This window comes from Erpetoichthys calabaricus, chromosome 1 (assembly GCF_900747795.2).
Source record: "Erpetoichthys calabaricus chromosome 1, fErpCal1.3, whole genome shotgun sequence".
NCBI classification, from domain to species: Eukaryota; Metazoa; Chordata; class Cladistia; order Polypteriformes; family Polypteridae; genus Erpetoichthys; species Erpetoichthys calabaricus.
The window spans coordinates 165,635,571-165,655,793 of record NC_041394.2 but is presented as its reverse complement, the minus strand read 5'-3'; the positions used below and the strand labels follow the sequence as shown (position 1 = coordinate 165,655,793).

The 20,223-nt window shown below is 37.1% G+C and overlaps 1 protein-coding gene across 1 annotated transcript in view; it reads left to right on the top strand.

The window, feature by feature from the left end:
* LOC114652792 (parathyroid hormone-related protein-like) overlaps window positions 1–17,114 on the top strand; it is a 60,321-nt gene extending 43,207 nt beyond the window's left edge. Inside the window, exon 3 of the mRNA XM_051920734.1 lies at window positions 16,675–17,114. Within this exon, the coding sequence (XP_051776694.1) occupies window positions 16,675–17,101 (427 nt within the window). The 3' untranslated portion in view covers window positions 17,102–17,114. The remainder of the gene's footprint in view (window positions 1–16,674) is intronic.
* The last annotated feature ends 3,109 nt before the right edge of the window (window positions 17,115–20,223 follow it).

The window sequence follows — 20,223 nt, the reverse complement described above, 5'->3', positions numbered from 1 at the left end:
TCTAGGCGCAGCCAGGGTGTTGAGGGGGTCCGGTTTGGTGGGCTCAGGATTGGGTCACTGCTTTTTGCAGATGATGTTGTCCTGTTTGCTTCATCAGGCCGTGATCTTCAGCTCTCTCTGGATCGGTTCGCAGCCGAGTGTGAAGCGGCTGGGATGAGAATCAGCACCTCCAAATCCGAGACCATGGTCCTCAACCGGAAAAGGGTGGAGTGCCCTCTCAGGGTTGGTAGCGAGATCCTGCCCCAAGTGGAGGAGTTCAAGTATCTCGGGGTCTTGTTCACGAGTGAGGGAAGAATGGAGCGTGAGATCGACAGGCGGATCGGTGCGGCATCCGCAGTAATGCGGGTGTTGCATCGGTCTGTCGTGGTGAAAAAGGAGCTGAGCCGTAAGGCGAAGCTCTCAATTTACCAGTCGATCTATGTTCCTACCCTCACCTATGGTCATGAGCTATGGGTAGTGACCGAAAGAACGAGATCGCGAATACAAGCGGCTGAAATGAGTTTCCTCCGCAGGGTGTCTGGGCTTTCCCTTAAAGATAGGGTGAGAAGCTCAGTCATCCGGGAGGGGCTCAGAGTAGAGCCGCTGCTCCTCCGCATCGAGAGGAGTCAGATGAGGTGGCTCGGGCATCTGATCAGGATGCCTCCTGGACGCCTCCCTGGTGAGGTGTTCCAGGCACGTCCAACCGGGAGGAGGCCCCGGGGAAGACCCAGGACACGCTGCAGGGACTATGTCTCTCGACTGGCCTGGGAACGCCTTGGGATTCTCCCGGAAGAGCTAGAAGAAGTGGCCGGGGAGAGGGAAGTCTGGGCATCTCTGCTCAAGCTGCTGCCCCCGCGACCCGACCTCGGATAAGCGGGAGACAATGGATGGATGGATGGATATATATATATATATATATATACTGTATATACAGTATATATATTTAGAATGGAAGCAAAGGTCTGTGATATGGTTTGCATATCTGTAGCTACAGATCCACAAAGGGAGAAAAATGAGTCATGTATCTTAAAATAGTTTTACTTATGACAACCTACCAGGTGTCATCATCAGAGGAAAATGATTAGAACTACAGGAATCAAGCGCAATATATAGCAAGGGAAGAGTTTGGGTGAAGGGTGTGTGACGATGCGGGTTCTCTTCACGCTCCCACTGTCCTTATCGGAGCCCTGAACCCAGCACCCTCAGTAATGTCACCAAGATGAGCTGACAAATGGGGACAAATCTTACATGAAGAAAGGGGATATATTCAAAAAGTGATAAAGTGATTTTATTTTAAACAATAATCAAAACAGTGCAGTGTCCAAAGTTCAATAAATAAATCCATAAAAACAAGCGTCCAGTGGGGATAAAAACCATCAATAAATAAATCTTTTAAAATCCAAGGTTAATATGTGCAGCAGTTAAAACGCAGTCTCTTTCTCTCTCTTTACTCTCCAGCCCACCTCCGTCTCTTTCTCCCCGGCTCACCCATTGCTCCTTCAGCCGGCGGAGATTCAACAACCACGAGCTCCTTCAGCTAACCTCCGTCTTGGCCTCCTCCCAGATGTCACTGCCAGACCATCGAGGTCAGCTCTCCTCCCTCGATCCTTCGCGCACCCGCAGTCGCTCCTCAGATCCCTCGTGAGGGCACCTCTCCTGCTCACCCCACTCACACGTACATTCAGTGGGGCGATCTAGCCCCCAGAGTGCATCAGCCTAACACTCCTTTGTGGGGCCCCAGCTCATGGTGTCTACATCTTGCGGTTGGCCAGATCGTAACCTCATGTGTGTACGCCTGACGAGCCAAGAATAAGGGGGAAAGACGTGTCACGTACTCTTTGCATTATTTGACAGTAAACTATTTTCATCCATTCTATGATCTGCTTCTCACAACTGAAGGCACCGTGGCTGATGTTACCTGACTTGCTGGCCACCCACTCACTTCACTCCCTTACGGGAATCGAACCTCGGACGTCAGCGCTAGAGGCGAAGCCCCTAAAATTGTGCCACGGCGTGTGGTTCGTTTATTTGACAGCATGTAGATCGGGGTAATTACATTCATGCATTCGTAGTCTGATTCACAATCTGATTGTATGGGTGGTTACCTACCAGGTAACGCTTATGGTTGGCCAGCAAGTCAGCTCGAAGTGATCATTCGAGTGAAGGCAGCTTCACAAAAAAACAGATCCTTAACAAACTGTTATTGGTATATTTTCCCTCAATTTTAAAAGGTTTTCTTTTCTTCTTAATAAAAATTTAAAAGCAGTACTTCGCCGGTGCGAAGCGCGGGGATTTGAGTGACTGACGCATACAAACATATTCATGAGTGCAGGTACTTCAGAAAGAAAGCACCGTGTAAACCTAAAGTTTAAATTAAGTTCATAGACCTACAAAAGGTTGGCATTGATTTGAGGCAAGATTGCTTTTCTCCTGTACAACTATACGTTGCATTCTTAACAGTAAGCTTGCACAGCTTGGTCATTCATATTACAACCGGAGTGCTGAACTGACAACATGGTATACAAGCAGAACTATAACAATCGTAATAAACGAACAAAAAAAAAAAAGCAAAGAACCCTTGGATTTAATAAAAAGGCTCCATCCTTGGCGAAGCAAGGAAAAAGGAAGACCTTATATGGCATTCATTTATAAAACAGCGGAAAAGCTGTGTTAAGGCTGCTTCACAAAAAAACAGATCCTTAACAAATAGTTATTGGGATATTTTCCCTCAATTTAAAATGGTTTTCTTTTTAATAAAAATTTAAAAGCAGTACTTCGCGGGAATTTATATATATATATATATATATATATATATATATATATATATATATATATATATATATATATATATATATATATATATATAGATGTATATAGAAATATAGATATAAATAGATATACATATATAGATATAGATATATATAGATATATATATATATATGTATGTATGTCTATATATATATATATATATGTAAGCTTATAAGTACTGCCTTACTTCTCTTTAAGAAAGGAAGATGTAATGATACTTGATTTAAACGATTCCATGTCTTGGTGGGTTTGCGTAGCTTATTGTCAATATCTTTACACCTCTTTTTAAGACTTATTGACTGAAACATGCTTTCACGAAAAAAGTTAGGGCTTTGCTACAGGATACACCCTCCACAAGTTAAGGAAGTAAAAATAAAAGTATATATTTCTGTTTTATTTAAACCTTTTAAGTTCGTATGCATAGCCCCATTTGGCTGTTTTAGGTTTTTTTTTCTTTCTTCAGTAATATTTAATCTCCTTAAAGAAAAAGAACATATACATTTTACTTTTTTTGTATCTCTTTAGTAATATTTTAGTGTAAAAGGATAACCAGTATTTAAACCTTTTATGTTACTTTATAAAGTTATTTTACACAATGTTGAAAAATTAATAAGAAAGCTACATATTTTGGCAGCTGCTGCTTTAATTTTCAATGAAATGAAAAAAGCTCTCCAAGAGAAAACCTCAATGAAGAAGAAACAGTTTGCACTATCTAAAAAGGAGAAACCCTCATTTATAAAGGTTTGCTGCAGATGACTTAACTGAAAATAAATGAATAGTTCCTATGTGTATAATACATATTTATCTATTTGACTTATGCCTTTATTCCAGCAACTTGCAACATCTGAGGTACAATTTGTTACATTACTTTTCTTTTTTGCAGCACAGGCAGGTGAAGTGACTTCCTCAGGGTCACACAGTGGTGTCAGTACCAGGATTTGAACTGACAAGCTCCGGGTTTGCTGAAATATTACTGAAGAAAGAAAAAAAAACGAAAACGGGCAAATGGGGCTATGCATATAAATGTCCATCCCTCCATTATCCAACCCGCTATATCCTAAATACAGGAGCCAATCCCTGCCAACACAGGGCACAAGGCAGGAAACAAACCCCGGGCAAGGTGCCAGCCCACCGCAGGGCGCACACACCCACACACACCCACACACCAGGGACAATTTAGAATCGCCAATGCACCTAACCTGCATGTCTTTGGACTGTGGGAGGAAACCGGAGTACCCGGAGGAAACCCAGACAGACACGGGGAGAACATTCAAACTCCACGCAGGGAAGCGAACCCGGGTCTCCTAACTGGCACTTTTCACTGCGCCACCATTGCCCGCATACAAACTTAAAAGGTTTAAATAAAACAGAAATATATACCTTTATTTTTACTTCCTTAACTTGTGGAGGGTGTATCCTGTAGCAAAGCCCTAAGGTTTTTCATGAAAGGCCCTTTAAGTCAATAAGCCTTAAAAACTGGTGTAAAGCTAAACTTGCAGCACCACTATTCAAATTACACTTGCCTAACGCCTCTCCTAAGGGGAGATACTGTGGGATCTGGGCATCAGTCAGAGCACCAATCTCAGGCCCGATTAGAAAGCGGAAAGCTGTGATTTGTCGTCTCCCTCCCATGTAACAATCACAGCCCGTGTTACAACGCACTATGTATGTATGTATATATGAAGAGGATGGATGGATGGATGTATATGTGTGTGTTTATGTATATGTGTATATGTATGTGTATATATATATGTTGATATGTGTATATATGTATATATATGTTGATATGTGTTTATATATATGTATATATATGTATATGTAGATATGTGTATATATGTATATGTATATATATGTTTACATAACCTCTTTAACACACTACTTCTCTGCTGCGAAGCGCGGGTATTTTGCTATATATATATATATGTGAATGTATGAATGTATGTATATATGTATGTCTATATTTATGTATATATATATATGTGCATATGTATATATATATGTGTATATATATGTAGATATGTATATATTTATATGTATATATATGTACATATGTATATATATATATGTAGATGTGTAAATTTGTATATGTATATATATGTATATGTAGATATGTGTATATGTAGATATGTATATATATGTTTACATAACCACTTTAACATACTACTTCTCCGCTGCGAAGCGCGGGTATTTTGCTAGTATATATATATATATATATATATATATATACCCACATGGGTGCCTCCGTGAGCGCAGCACCTTAATTACATACCGCAGGAAGCCAATGAGGCAAACAAGAATGACCGCACCCACACGTGCAGGTGCGACTCGCTCCAAACACCTCATTAACTCCCCGTGATCATGCAATCACACCCATGGAGAACGGAAGCTGCAGACCCGCTATACCTCAGGGTGAGGTTGTAAGGGAGAAGAGTGGATTAATAAGGTGGGGTCCAGAAGGTGTTGGTCATAAAGTCTTTTTTATTATTTGGACCTTCTTCTTTTTAAATATGCATATGCTTGTTCAAGTCCAAGGATTTGTTAATGGCATTTTCATTAGAGAGCCAAGATACAGCCAGCTCTTGGCATTCTTGATATTGGCCCTGAATTTTACTTTCACATTGTCCCAGTTAAATGTTTGTCCAGTGCTACTTGTATGTGTATAAATCAGAGACTAATGGTCTTTTCTTCTGATGGCATTGTGATATGCTTTTAGATGTTTTTTAGATGTATGTTCCAGGTATACCACTGGGCATGCGTTGCATGGAATGCTGTAAACTGCACTTCTTGTTTCTGTGGTCAATTTTTTGCTTTTGGCATTGAAAAGGACAGTCCGTAAAGTGTTTGATCCCTGATCTGGGCAGAACGCGTGCTGTACATTCTGACATGCCACAATGATAAGGGAGGGTGTGGTAAATGTGGTGAGAGGCCAGGTTGGAGTTGATTGTTTGCTGAGGCTGTGTCATCTCCTATATAAGCATTGTTTAATAAATGTGTTGGGGTTGATGTGAACAGATGAAAATGATAATTAGAAAGATATATATAAAATATAGTACAGTATATATTGTGCTCCAATAAACACTGGATATATTACATTTATTATGCATATTATATAGATTAATATATTGTAAGTATAAAATTATTAATCATTTTCAAATTCTCAACCAAATATTAATATGTATAGTTCCATAGGCCGCAGTAAATTATACCAAAGCACTTTACAGATTCAATAATGTATATACATTATGCATATGTGTATGTTTAGCAAAATATTATATTTTACATATATCTGATGTTAGGTCTACTTGATGTATTCAGCTTTAATTATTTCAAAATTATCAATCCTTGATTTCTTATTAAAAATGCTGCTAGGATAAGCTCTGAAATCAGCAAACTGGATTGAGCAGATTTAAAATTGGATCAATGGCTGGATAAGAAATGCACTTGTGTTCTTACTGTATATTATAGCATTTATAAATACAAGTCAACAAACCAGCAACCCCACCACTTGCTATCACATTAAGACATAACACTTCTTCAGTAAACTTAGTAATTAAGTCGGTGTAAGCCTGATTTCTAGCCAGTATAATAATAATTACTTATAATTTGTTATAAAGTAAAATTTTATCTTTAGAAATTATATATTGATGTAATATATACTGTGTGCTGTTTTTGTTGTGTATGAAAAAACCTAAATGGTAATATTAAGCTTTATGTTAAAAAACATAATTTAAATGGAAATGGAATAAGCAAGCCCTTCTTCAGTAGTTTATGCTCTGAGCTTGGGAAAATGTAGCCCTCCGGTTAATCAATCAGTAAACCGTTATTTTATATAACACCACTGAGGGTATTGAAAGGTTATAAGTAAATATTTTGAAAAGTTGTATGTCATTTATACATTTATTCTGCACATTATAATCTTGTGAGCCATTGGTTTTTCTCAAATTGTCTGGCCTCTTTTCAAAATTTCTTGCAGGTTTCGAGTTATTACTATTATTATTTTTTATTTGGCAACATACTTTGACCCAAGGCAACTTTCAAAATCATGATGTATATATTAAATTACAATTCTTGGAAAGAAAGCAGAACTTTAATGGTCAATTCAGAAAAAAGAGTTTGGTATAGCATAAAAAGTATAGTACTGCTGTTAGAAAAAGGACTAGTTGGCAGAAAAACAATGTTTCAAAGAAAATCTCAGGAAAAATTGAACACAAAAGACCACGGAAGATATAAGAAATCCAACACAAAGTTGAATGTCAGAGAGCCTAAACTGTACCAAGATGTGATGTGAAGAAGCTGGCTGTCAAGAGGCATCTGACTGTCAATAGACTATGAGCACTAAACTCTGGAACTGTACTGGAAATGAATGATCCTTTTTAGTGCATTTTGCAGAGGGTAATAATGAAGGTCTAAACAAGAACAAAGACTTTTTGGAAAAAGCATAATGAGAATCAGAAGCATACAGAGAGCTGTAGGCAGTGACATGCGGTGAGGTACTGACTCCTTCAGAATCAGAGTTACAAATATACGAACCCAAAAGAGTAGCTTATTCACTATTCAACTGGCAGCATGCACATTGACTATTGGTTATGTTTCATATCTCATCAGCATTCTTTACACACACATAAATAAGGAACATATTTGGATAAGAAAGAACGTTACATTTATAGTGGTGAGAGAGAGCGCATTTGCACTGCACCCTCCATGTGTTCTAAATTTCCACAATTCATACTCATACAATACAAATGAAAGTATACAGTGGTATATAAAAAAAAATCGGCTTTCAATTTTGACCTTAATTGAAATATTTAGTTGTTTTTCAAAGCTTTTAGCTCTAATGCTTTAATCAATTTTATTACAGACTTTTCAACAAAAAGATAACAAGAAAAACAAAAGAATATTTTATTTAAGATCAAAACTAAGTTTTTAAATATTGTATTTTTTTTTTTCTTAGTGTGATGCCATTTTTTATATAGTTGAAAACCGTTTATGGTCTTACCTTAATTTGTAAATGAAGTCCATGTGCCTATCCTTCTCCACAAAAATCTCTGTCACTTTCTTGTAAAAGTCTTCCTTATTTTCCTTTAGTTTTAAAAGTCTCTCTGCCTCAATGGAGATTATTGCCAAAAACAGCAGCAACAAGCACCTGCTGGGCTCACATCTGCCCCCTTTGGTGCGGAACAGTACTATCTGCCTCACCTTTCACTGCAGTTTTATGTCCAATCAGCAAGACTAAATATGTCAAACACATTCACTAAATATATTAGCCAGACTTTAGAAAGTCAGGGTGTATAATAAACGTGTCTGCAAACATTATATTGCCGACATACATAGAGACAGCAACAGGCACTCGCCAATTGCATGCATCAACCCAGTGTGTGAAGGACAGCACAGTCCGAGGTGAGGCCCGGCTAGTCACTGCTGCACCTCGCGTTTCTCCCTTGTATTTGAACAGGAAATGCACAAATTCAGCAATTTTGACTATAAAAATTGATCAAAATTATTGGAATCATACAGAAAACAATTTTATAGGACAGACTAGTGAGCAAATTTATTTTATGTTATCATTATTATTTTTTGTTTTATGTTTTATGAAGAGCCTCACCTGCCTCCCCTGACCGTACGTCCCTGCCTGTAGGTCTGGGCAAGGTGTTTCAATTGGACCATAACATGGATCATTAGGATGGCAGCTGCAAGGGGCATCTCCAAAAATGAATTGCAATAATATGACCTAGAGAGAACAAATAACATAACAAGTAGTTAAATGACATAGTGCATAAAGGATGCATCTTGGACTGTTGTGAAGAAGTAATAAGCAGGCATGGGACAGTGAAAATACACATTGAGTATACTTGGGAAAGTCACTCAGAGTCAGCTAGAGGATCTCTAGTGAAAGGCAAGAGAATGATATTACCTGGAAAAAAACTGAGATATGATTCATCGAGAGAGCATCACAAGAGATCAGACCAACTTAATAAACCTAAGAACATTTGTTGCTGAACATAAATCAGTTTCAAAAGAATAACTTCATTAAAAGCTGGAATGAAGAAAATTTTGCAAGCTGATGTCGGTAGGAATGAGACAGATGGTGTTAAATTACAAATTAAAGAGTTTCCATATTAAATGTTACCAAGTAGCATTCGATTATATCAGAATTTGGACTGTGATATTGCTTATTGTCTCATTGGCGTTTGGAGCCAAAAAAACATTTGCACAGATGGGAAAAATGTGTAGATGGAGTTCACACTCCTTAAAATTTATATCTGACAAAAAGTTCTACATTTTTTAAAGAAATGAGCAAATAACACAAGCAATGATGTGATAAAACCATTGCACAATGATAATCAAAATCCATATGCAAATAATATAGTATAGGTCATTAATTGTGCATTGTAGTGGCACCATGTGTAGTTATGGAGTCTCATAGAGGTTCAATATCCTGCTGGTGTACCTTCTCAGTGAAAGTTTAATACTCTGTCTGTGGTTTCATTGGTTTTTCACTGGGCATCTAATTTACTCTTACATTGGTTAGGCCAAATAATGACTTTAAACTTGCAAGATGTGAGAGTGCAGTGGTTGAGAATGCAACTTCTTCTCAGGTTGGTTCACTCATTTTGCATGATGCTGTTGGGATAACCTGAAATCTCTCAAGAACTTAAAATGAACAATAGATTAATTAATGGATGGATGGATAGATGGATATAGGCTAAGCCTTCTAATTCCTTCCTTTCCAAAGTTTTTACAGATATATTGATAGGCTAGTCATGTGCTAATGCAGTGAGTTTTTCTGTTCAGCATGTGGCTCAAAGCTGTATTCCATAAAGCAATGGCCTCATTCTTTTTTCAGTGAAACCTTGAACAGCTGAATTGTACCAGAGAGTACTCTATAATTTGTAATTGGATCTTTGCAGATAAGTACAGGAATTTGAGATATCTCACTTCAACAAAAGAAAGAATCCAGGTTTGGTTTGAATTTAATAATTACTCTAATTACCCAAATAACAACTCTAAAGTTAGGCCACTAGTGGGTTAGAGTTTATTTTTCTGAAACTGTGACAGATTGGTTTAATGGGTCAGAGCTGTGGTCTGTACGACTGGCAGCAGGGAATAAGGCTTGCCAGAAATGGGGAGGAATGTACTGTTTCTTTAATCTCGTTAAAAAACTTCTTTTTGGAAAACCTGGGCTTGAATCCAGGTTTGAAACTTGGAACTGGAACCTTTAAATTCAAACCCGATGTGATGCAGTAACCTATTAAACAAATAATATACCTTCTAAGTCAATAACATATATAAGGGTTTATAAACTTTACATTTTCTTTAAAACCTACATGTTGTTATTCTTCTCAAAATGACAGACTCTGCAGTGCTAATAGCATACTAGACAATGCTTTCCAAATATATACAATTTGTTAAAAATATATGAGAAACAGATGGGGAAGGAGACAACGAAGGCAGAAAGCTTTTTCTGAGACGTCCAAGTCTTATTCAGCAAAAGATGCAGACCTGTGGAAAGGGTCTGTGGTGAGAGGGGGCAGTCTGCTGCAGGCATCCAAAGAAGTTCAAGAGGTTACTCAACCCAATAGTTTTGGTTTCAAACATCCTATGTATCTAACTATAGGGCAGGCTGCCATTAACCCTAAAAACATTAGGATCCAAGTTTATTAATTTAAACTTTTTAATTTACCTTAATGAAAAACATAAAAATGACATGACTGCTACTAGAACCAGATATTTAAAATAATAACACTTACAATGACAAATACACAACATCAACATTCAACATTGTTTTTCATTTAATCCATTTTCATTTCATATGTTAGAAATATTCATAACAGTACAGAGATTTACACAAATATGATACAGCAAAAATACCTATCTCTATGTAGTCACTGAGGTCATTCTGGCTATTGAGGTTTTTAATGCTGGTAAGAATAAGTAAGGCAGGGCTACCTGAGGACATGTAAGAAAAACAAGGACATTTCTTGGATATCCTGGAGAAAATAAGCCAACCTAAGATTCTTGGAAAATCTCATTGCCAAAGTCTAGTTCCTCTTTAGGCATTTTACAGCCTCCACGACTATAATGGGATCATCTTATGAGCTGAAACCGGAGACTTCAATGACTTATGCAATGTTCTTCCAGATTTTTCTGAAGTCCTATTCCAAGAGCAGGGAAATATACTTGGCCAAAGTAGTAGCAAAGGCAAGTACTACAGTAAGAAACCAAGATAAGAGACAGTATTAACAGTATTGAACAGGTACAAGTAAAATAATTTCATATCAACAGCTTCAACTCCACCTTTAGCAAAAGTGTGCTATACAAAATTTTTCAACCTTATGCTGAGAATGTTGGGTCATCCTCCATGCTGGCAAGCAGATCATTCTAAAGATATGAGACCCAAGGTCAGTATGGGGTTTTAAAAAGGGTTGAATTATAAATCTCATTTAAAAAGTGTGAACTTAAAGCTATCAGAATCAGTTGTCCAAACATTACCTTTATTATTTAGCATTATGTAACATTTTAATGTTGTACAATGATGATGTCTTCAACTCCAGCATTTTTAGTTTTGTGTTTTACACAAGCATGAATGTGACATCATGGTGACCATCTTGTTTAAGACTGAGCTACATGTTCAATTTTTAAATGTTTGTATCTGTTATGTACACAATAGTGTGTACAAAGATTATAAGGCTGACTAGGAGCTGATACTGAGGCTGAAAAGTCATAGACGAGCCAAGGTCAAAGTCAAGAAGTCAGCCAGAGCTGAACAAACTAAACCTAAGAGCAAAGACAAAATTGGTGGTCAGAAACAGAGATAAAGTCAACACCAAAACATTAATGCTAAGGCATACTTGATAAAAATGCTAACTATTGCTAATATTTTCAGTTTTTTAGAATATCCACTTAGAGCTATTGAAAATGTTGAGTAGCACCATATTTATAGAGAAAAGTAATGATGATATCACCAGTTATATGTGACATGAACAGCTATGTAACGATACATGGTCAAATTGAAATCAACTAAACAAGAAAAACAATGTGGTAATGAAAAAAAAAATCTTTAAAAAAAATCTGAAAATTAAAGTCAGTATTGTGGTGTGAAATTTTGTATATAAGTTGATAATATTTTGTATGCTCTTATTTGTAAGTCAGACAAAGCAAATATTATATTAGTGTTTTATTCATGAGAATAGCGATGCAAGTCTTTAGGACTGACTTAGGAATTTATTGCAGGGTTGGGAAGTGCCTCAAATTAGTTTGGCAAGTGATTCACTGCAGGACATACTCTCTTAATCAACCCCCACAGGAAAGTCAAACTACCTAGCCGGGAAGCTTCACTCAACAAATAGTTGTTGGGGGCAGGTGTGAAAATAAGCCAGTAACTGGGGGATGTGTTGCACCAGAAACCTTTTGGTCTAAAGTTGGCTGTTTGGTTTTGAATCAGAAGCTATTCTGTACCATGATGCCCTGTTGGCTGTAGGATTTGAACAGAGAATGTATAAATTCTATTGCTTTACCCTTACCACTCTCTCTCTCACACACCATTACCATAAAAAGGACAACACACTGAAGAGCACAGCTCAGAAGTCATATTGAGGCAGGCATGTGGCCTGTCCTGAAGAAACCTAGAAATGGTGACTTAACTGAAGACATTTAAGTAACTAACATGTCTGTGTGCCACCTGACTACACTTCAGCATTAATCAGGTTGACAATATTCACTTGTACATTGCTTATTGTTATTATTTTATGAAGATTATACAAAAATACATTTTTTAAAGTTGTAACTTTGCCTGAGGTTATAGATGTAGAAGGTAAAGTGAGGAGAAGTTATAAAGTTCAATACCTTATAAACAATGGTAAGTCTGTGATATTTGATGCATTCTAACAAAGGCTATACTTTAATGAATACAAAAGGGAAAGTAAAGCAATATAGAACTCTACCAAGACAATACAAAAGAAAATAGAATTAAATCTAACAAAAAACAAGCTAGACAAAAACATAAGCATAACAATGACAAAATATTTCAGTACTAAATTCAAGTCTTTCTTCTTCCATTGTTCTGGTAGCTGATTTCTTAAACTTTTTTGTGTTTTGACCACTACTATGTCTTTATAATCGTTCCTCTTTTGCAAACTTATTCTTTCGTTTGCATTCATTATTAAAATTGATGTTTTAATCATTGTTAAATCAGAAAGATAATTTTATGGAAAGATAAAAAGAGTCATGACAAAATCATTTTCTTAGTCTATTAAAGATTCAATTAAAATAAAATTAAAATTTCTACTGCTGTATATGCAGAATTTATGCTATCCAATGGAAATTATTTTCTCTTATTTAAAGTATGAATTACTTATTACTCATAGTCACTACACACAGTACATCACAAAAGTATAATTATGGTTATGCAACATTAGGATAAGAGTGAAAAAAAGAAGTATCCCCTAATGTCAATATATTGAGACAAAAAAATGTGACAGCCTATTATAGTTGGTGCAGGGTGTACCAAGCCACTGAGAGAACTTATGTCTGAGACATTCCATGGTTTCAAATGAATTCCTACGTTTATTGATGTCATAGCATCAAACCCTTTGGTGAGAACAATTTAAGTCCAACAGGTCCATCAGTGTAACCTTAGGTCAGCTGTTCTATTGATCCGCCAGTCTGTGCCCCCTGAGAAAGATCAGAGCAAGGCTTTCTCTCTCAGGCAAGTTCCTTATGTGACACTGCCTTATAGCCTTTATAATATAAAAGTAAAAGTTCCTTCTCCCTTAACAGCTGGAAGTGAACTGATGCTGTATTTTCCTTTATAGCAGTAGTACCATGTGACCACAAGGAGCTTGGCTCTTCTTCTTTCCTTAGGTTCTCATTAAAAAGTCATTGGGTTCCTCATTTTAGGTGACTTTAATAAATGTGGATGGCTTTTACTGGCTCCAGGGCCATACAAGAAAAGGGCAGGCACTGAAGCATCAGTAGTGCCTCGTCTGTTCTCCTGGGGTCTCATGTACAATGCCGTGCATAGAATTCACACTAAAACATGGCGTACAAACAAAAACTGAAATGTGCGTACACACAATAAAATCCAGATGCATTAAACTGTGGGTATGCCAAGTTCCGTGCACTTGCCCAGTATAAATCCCAATGAATGTGAAATTTAACACATGTGCATGCGCCTACGATCCCACCCCAACTCTTCCCAGAATTAAAATATGCACCGTTCAGTGTTTTGTTAAAAGACAATGGCAAAATCACGTGGAAAATCACGAAATGGAACCAAGGAAAAAAATTCTATTTGTTGACTTAAGAAGTAGTATAATCAAGAAAAGGAAATTATGGAGTGATACAGCATGGCAGACGCACTTGAAAGTTCAAATTCAGAAAGTCACACAGTTCCCAAAATAAAAAAGCAGTGGTCAGATATCAAAGTCAACGTGAACAGGCAAGTCATAGCTCACCGTCTGTTTATTCTGTTTCAGACAATATTACAAATGCTGACTCCCGTGCCGATGATGCAACTCCATTCGGTGATGGTGCTGCTGTGCCCAGCACATCTTAAAACACTGGCTGCACACACACTCTGCCTCGGAAATCGCTGGGTGACCAATTGCCTGTGTGCTGACGGACACTGTTCTGGAGTCGCAAAATGCAATAGTGAAAGCTGTAAGAGATGTGGCCAATGAACTAAGGTATATAAGGGCTGTACCATGTGATACTGACAACAATTTAAATTAATTGGTTGAAAAATAAATGCTGCATCTGATTCCCTGTTTTTACATTCTGCTAATTACATTCAAATGAAGATGTAACACTGTCCAATTTGGCTGATCATTTGGTGGGTCAGGGTCCGGTTCATCATACCACATCTCTTCAGGTATGGGCAAGCAGGATGCTACATGCCTGCATAATGCAAAACACTTTCTGTGGACTATAGAACAGCCTGCATATAGTGGAAATGCATTCTACTTACATAAGCAAATTCATTCTCTGAAGGCTCCTTTATAGTGTAGCATCAGCACCGAGTGACAGAACGGATTGATTCTCTTCTCTTTACATGGCTATTTAAAGTGACTCGCTGTCTTTAAAAGAACTGCTTGCCTTTTGCTGCAATAACTGGAAAAAGCACCTCAACTGTACGGTGTTGTCGCTTTTTTTTACAGGTTTTCCAGCTATATAGGATGTAATGCCAGCTCATTCTTTTGGTGATTCATCCCTGGCTAATGTAATTTGTCCAGTGACGCTGCAGTAATAATGTGCGTGGAACTGACTACTTCAATTACATTTGGGAAACCAGACATTGCTCTGAATTTCATTTTGATGTTTCACAGTTCAACCACAGTGTAAGGAAATCTTATATATGACAAGAGGATAATACCATCCTATATAGCTGGCATGGTGATTTTTGTGAAATGCCAGGACAGAAAGGTATGGAAGAAGATGATCCGTTGTGGCGACCCCTAACGGAAGCAGCCAAAAGAACAAAAAGATGATCCTATCGGTCAGCAAGTTCACGTTGAAAAGCTCTTGTGGTTAAAAACCCAAGAGTGGACAGAACTTGCAAAAGAGCAAGTAGAGCACACTTCCTCAAAGTCTGCCTTTGTAAAGCCGGTGCCAGTTCAGCACACAGCTTCAAGAGGATATCTCTTAGAAATCGAAATCGACTAAGAAGCCAGTTACCATCATCATCTATAAATATTCACTCTCTTCTCATTCTTCCATTTGCGATTTCTTCTAACAACGCTAAAGCAGCTGTGGTAGGTGGTAGTTTGGCCATTCCATGCACCATTATATTGTTACAGAATGATTACAATCAAGTAAATTAAATTTGTAAACAATATGCAATTAATTTCAGTGTATTTGATAAATCCTGTGCCATTGATGCAAATATGAAAAAGAAAGGTAAATGACAGGGAAACAGCACTGCTTTGATGCTGGGTGCCGGCAGTTTGCAAAACTGAGTGGAAATGTGCGTACGTAAGGTAGGGGGCTACCGTGAAAATGTGCATGGCTTTAGGGCAAGTTTAGGGTTTATACATCTCAATGAGTGCAAAGAAACGGGAGAACGCAACATTTTTGTGCATATGCACCGTTTATATATGAGGCCCCTGGCCTTTTGCTGTAGTTGAAGTCCAAACATCACAAAGAGAATGAACAAACCAAGACAATACCTAACCTGCAACAGGAGAGTTGTCATTAGATTTCTGCTGATATCAAAAATAATTTGATAATTAAGGAAGCAAACCATCCAAGTTACCTGACTGATATACTTGTCAAGACTTTACAACAGAATTCTGTGATCAATAATGTGAAAAGCTGCATTAACTTTAACAAAGGAAGCATAATTCCTTTGTTAAAGGAATTTATTATTTTGCATTTCTTTCATTAGAAATTAATGTAACATTATTAGCTGCACAAGATTGTTTCTGCTTATGGTTCTGTGACTTGGTACAAAACCAATGTTACTCCGAGGTGGTAATTTTAAGATAAGACTGATGTTGCATGCCTATACATGTTTCTAAAACTTTAGAGAGTTAAAATGAACTAAATAAATTTAGAATCTTATGCATTTAAATGTCAAAACATGGCTCCTTAAAGATCTGACCAAGTAGGGAATCAAACATTTCTGACCAGTAAAGATGGATTGATTTTATGTATCATATGGGCTCAGCGACAGAATTTCAAGCCTCTGGATAAAACTGGCTGGAAGGAACAGGGTTTCTTTTTCACAGATCACATTAATTAATAAAAAGGAAGAGCATCAAAAAAGGTGCAACTGATGACTTTTTACATTCCATTCTGATTATACGCTGTACTGCTAAAACTCATGTCTTCAAATTTAAATATGGTTTGCTCAGTTTTGCTATATAAAAGTCTTTCTTTTCATTGTTGCAGGAGAAGAGCTGTGTCAGAACATCAGCTACTTCATGACAAAAGTCGTTCTTTCCAAGAGCTGCAGAGGCGGATTTGGTTGAGGAACCTGTTGGATGAGGTGCACACCGCTGAAATCCAGGATTTACCCAGTCGAACGACCAACCCAAAACCGGCTGGAAGTACCAAAAACTACCCAATTGGTCTAGTGGTAGATGAGGAAGGAACGTATCTGCCTCAAGAAACTAACATCCCTCAGATCTACAAGGACCAAACCATTAAAGTTAATGGAAAGAAAAAGAAGAAGAGCAGATCTGGCAAGCGAAGAGAAAGTGAAAAAAAAAAAAGAAGAGCCCGCTCAGTAAATATCTGCGAAAATGGCAGCCAGATTGATGGAGAAAGGTTTCCTTATGCAAGCATGGAAAAACTCATAAATAACAGGAAGCTTTAAAAAAAAAGGCAAGTTGGAAAGTATTCACCATATACTTACATATTTTTGTGATCATTTTTTGGGTCTGTACAAAAAGTGTATTTATACTGCAAAGGTTTTTGGTTTAGTTTTATTTTATTTACCTCTTTCATTATCTTCACAAATAACTTTATGAAAAGAAGTGAATATTTACAGTGTCTTTTAAAAATGGCTAACATCACATTTGGTAATCACTCAAAGCTTTTTACTGACACCACTCATGTTTTATTCTTTTATGGATGTCCAGGTTATTTGTTCACAAGTAATTTTCTTAGCCACTACATATTGGTAGATGTTGCTGCATCATTACCTACACCACTGAATTATTCAAGTGATTTATCTGCAGTGTAAATGAAGGAGTTTCAAGTATGACATGATTGCATTATTTATTGTTTGCCCTTTTGTAATTTCTTGTATTATTGAAAATGTTTGTCATAGATTATGTTTTTTTTTTCACCAAGCCATAATATTATATAAACAGCATCTCAGTGAAGAAGTAACATTTTTTAAAACTTATTTTACATATTTATTGAATGAAAATTATTGATGCTAACTAGCATGGTATGAAACGCATGACTTTATCAAAAAAGATCTACATACTACTGACAATATCTGTAACAATTACCCTACCTGTACTCCACTAAAGAAATCAATGAAACAAACTTAGACATAAAAAAGACGGTATAATTTTATAATAACATGAACTTCTCATTTCAATTTGAAGGATGAATGACTGGAAATTCTCCTTAATAATTTTCTGATACAGAACATAATTCATGGTTTCTGCAGTTATGGCAAGTGGTTGAGAGACTGAGGCTGTAAAGCATCACCACGCCATCATACTACAACCACCATGTTGGATTACTATTATGATGTTCTTATTGCAGAATGCTGTGTTTGCTTTACACCAAATACAGTAGGACTTGTGTTGCTCAAAAAAGTCCACATTTGTCTCATCTATCCCTGCAAAAATTTCCCTAGACTGGGGGATCATTCATGTGCTCCCTGTAGGTAAAAGACAGGAATTGTATTCGTCTTGGTTAGTTCAGTGTTTTTTGTCTTGCTACTACCTCAATGATGCCCATTTTTGCTATTTGCCTTACCAGTTGTGAGGTCATAAACATTTACCGGTGCAAGAGAAGCCAGAATTACCTTAGTATCGTTTCAGACTCTGCGCATTATTTAACGCAACAGAGTATCTCTGGAGTAATTTTGTGAGGCTGGTTACTACTAAGATGTGTTTCCATTTGGAGAGTATTATTCTCCCAGTGGTCTGGGACAGAAATGGCTTTTTAGTCTTTGTAGTACCAAACTGATATACAGTGTATATATATATATATATATATATATATATATATATATATATATATATATATATATATATATATATATATACACAGTGTATATATTATACAGTAATCCCTCCTCCATCGCGGGGGTTGTGTTCCAGAGCCACCCGCGAAATAAGAAAATCTGCTTATATGGTTATTTTTATATTGTCATGCTTGGGTCACAGATTTGCGCAGAAACACAGGAGGTTGTAGAGAGACAGGAACGTTATTCAAACACTGCAAACAAACATTTGTCTCTTTTTCAAAAGTTTAAACTGTGCTCCATGACAAGACAGAGATGACAGTTCTGTCTCACAATTAAAAGAATGCAAACATATCTTCCTCTTCAAAGGAGTGCGCATCAGGAGCACAGACTGTCAGAAACAGAGAGGAAAGCAAACAAATCAATAGGGCTGTTTGGCTTTTAAGTATGCGAAGCACCGCCTGTACAAAGCTGTTGAAGGCGGCAGCTCACACCCCCTCCGTCAGGAGCAGGGAGAGAGAGAGAGAGAGAGAGAGAGAGAGAGACAGAGAAAAACAAACAGTCAAAAATCAATACGTGCCCTTTGAGCTTTTAAGTATGTGAAGCACCATGCAGCATGTCACTTCACGAAGCAGCTGCACACAGAAGGTAGCAACGTGAAGATAATCTTTCAGCATTTTTAGACGAGCGTCCGTATCGTCTAGGTGTGCGAACAGCCCCCCTGCTCACACCCCCTACGTCAGGATCAGAGAAAGTCAGCGCAAGAGAGAGAGAGAGAAAAGTAAGTTGGGTAGCTTCTCAGCCATCTGCCAATAGCGTCCCTTGTATGAAATCAACTGGGCAAACCAACTGAGGAAGCATGTACCAGAAATTAAAAGACCCATTGTCCTCAGAAATCCGCGAACCACCAAAAAATCCGCGATATATATTTAAATATGCTTACATATAAAATCCGCGATAGAGTGAAGCCGCGAAAGGCAAAGTGCGATATAGCGAGGGATCACTGTATATATATATATATATATAAATCCCTTTGCTTCTTCAGGAATTTCCTTTGATAGTACCATTACGTGCTTTCTGATAGTTTGTTCTGATATCTTGACACTGACAGAATAAGTCAAAACAATCGAGCAGAGCACGCTGAAATAAAGTCTCTTATTGTTCAGTCAGCTATGGTAGTTATCACTTTAGTCTGGCTGATTTAACAATGGGACATTTACTTTTTAATACACTGTCAGCTGTTGTTGGATCATTTTAATCATAAGGTAAATGCAATAAGATAAAGAAAAAACATATTATAAGATAAATATACCCTTTATGTAATATTGGATTTTTGGTGAAAAGCTGAACACATTTGGTGTCCAATGTTTCCAATAATAGAGGAAATCAAAAATGAAGAAATATATTTCATGGCTGTCTAAATGGCCTAGTTGATGAAATGCCTGGTTCATGTCTAAGTTTGATTTCTTCAATGGAGTACAGGTAAGCTAACTGTTACAAATATTGTCAATTATATGTAGATCATATTTGTAAATTCATGTGTTGCATATGTGTCACAGGCAATGCAGTTATGTGCAAATTTACACAGGTTGATTGCTACTAAAGGCAAATGTGAACATCTACATGAACTAATGACAAAGTTACCTTGAGGCACAGGGTACAAGGTCCAATTTGCCCTTCATCCTTTGAATAACATTAACTTCAAATGCATGGTTAAGAAATATAATTTACAGCAGTGGACTAATTGCCATTATAGATTGTTAAGTTAAAAAAACACAATCTAAAAAATT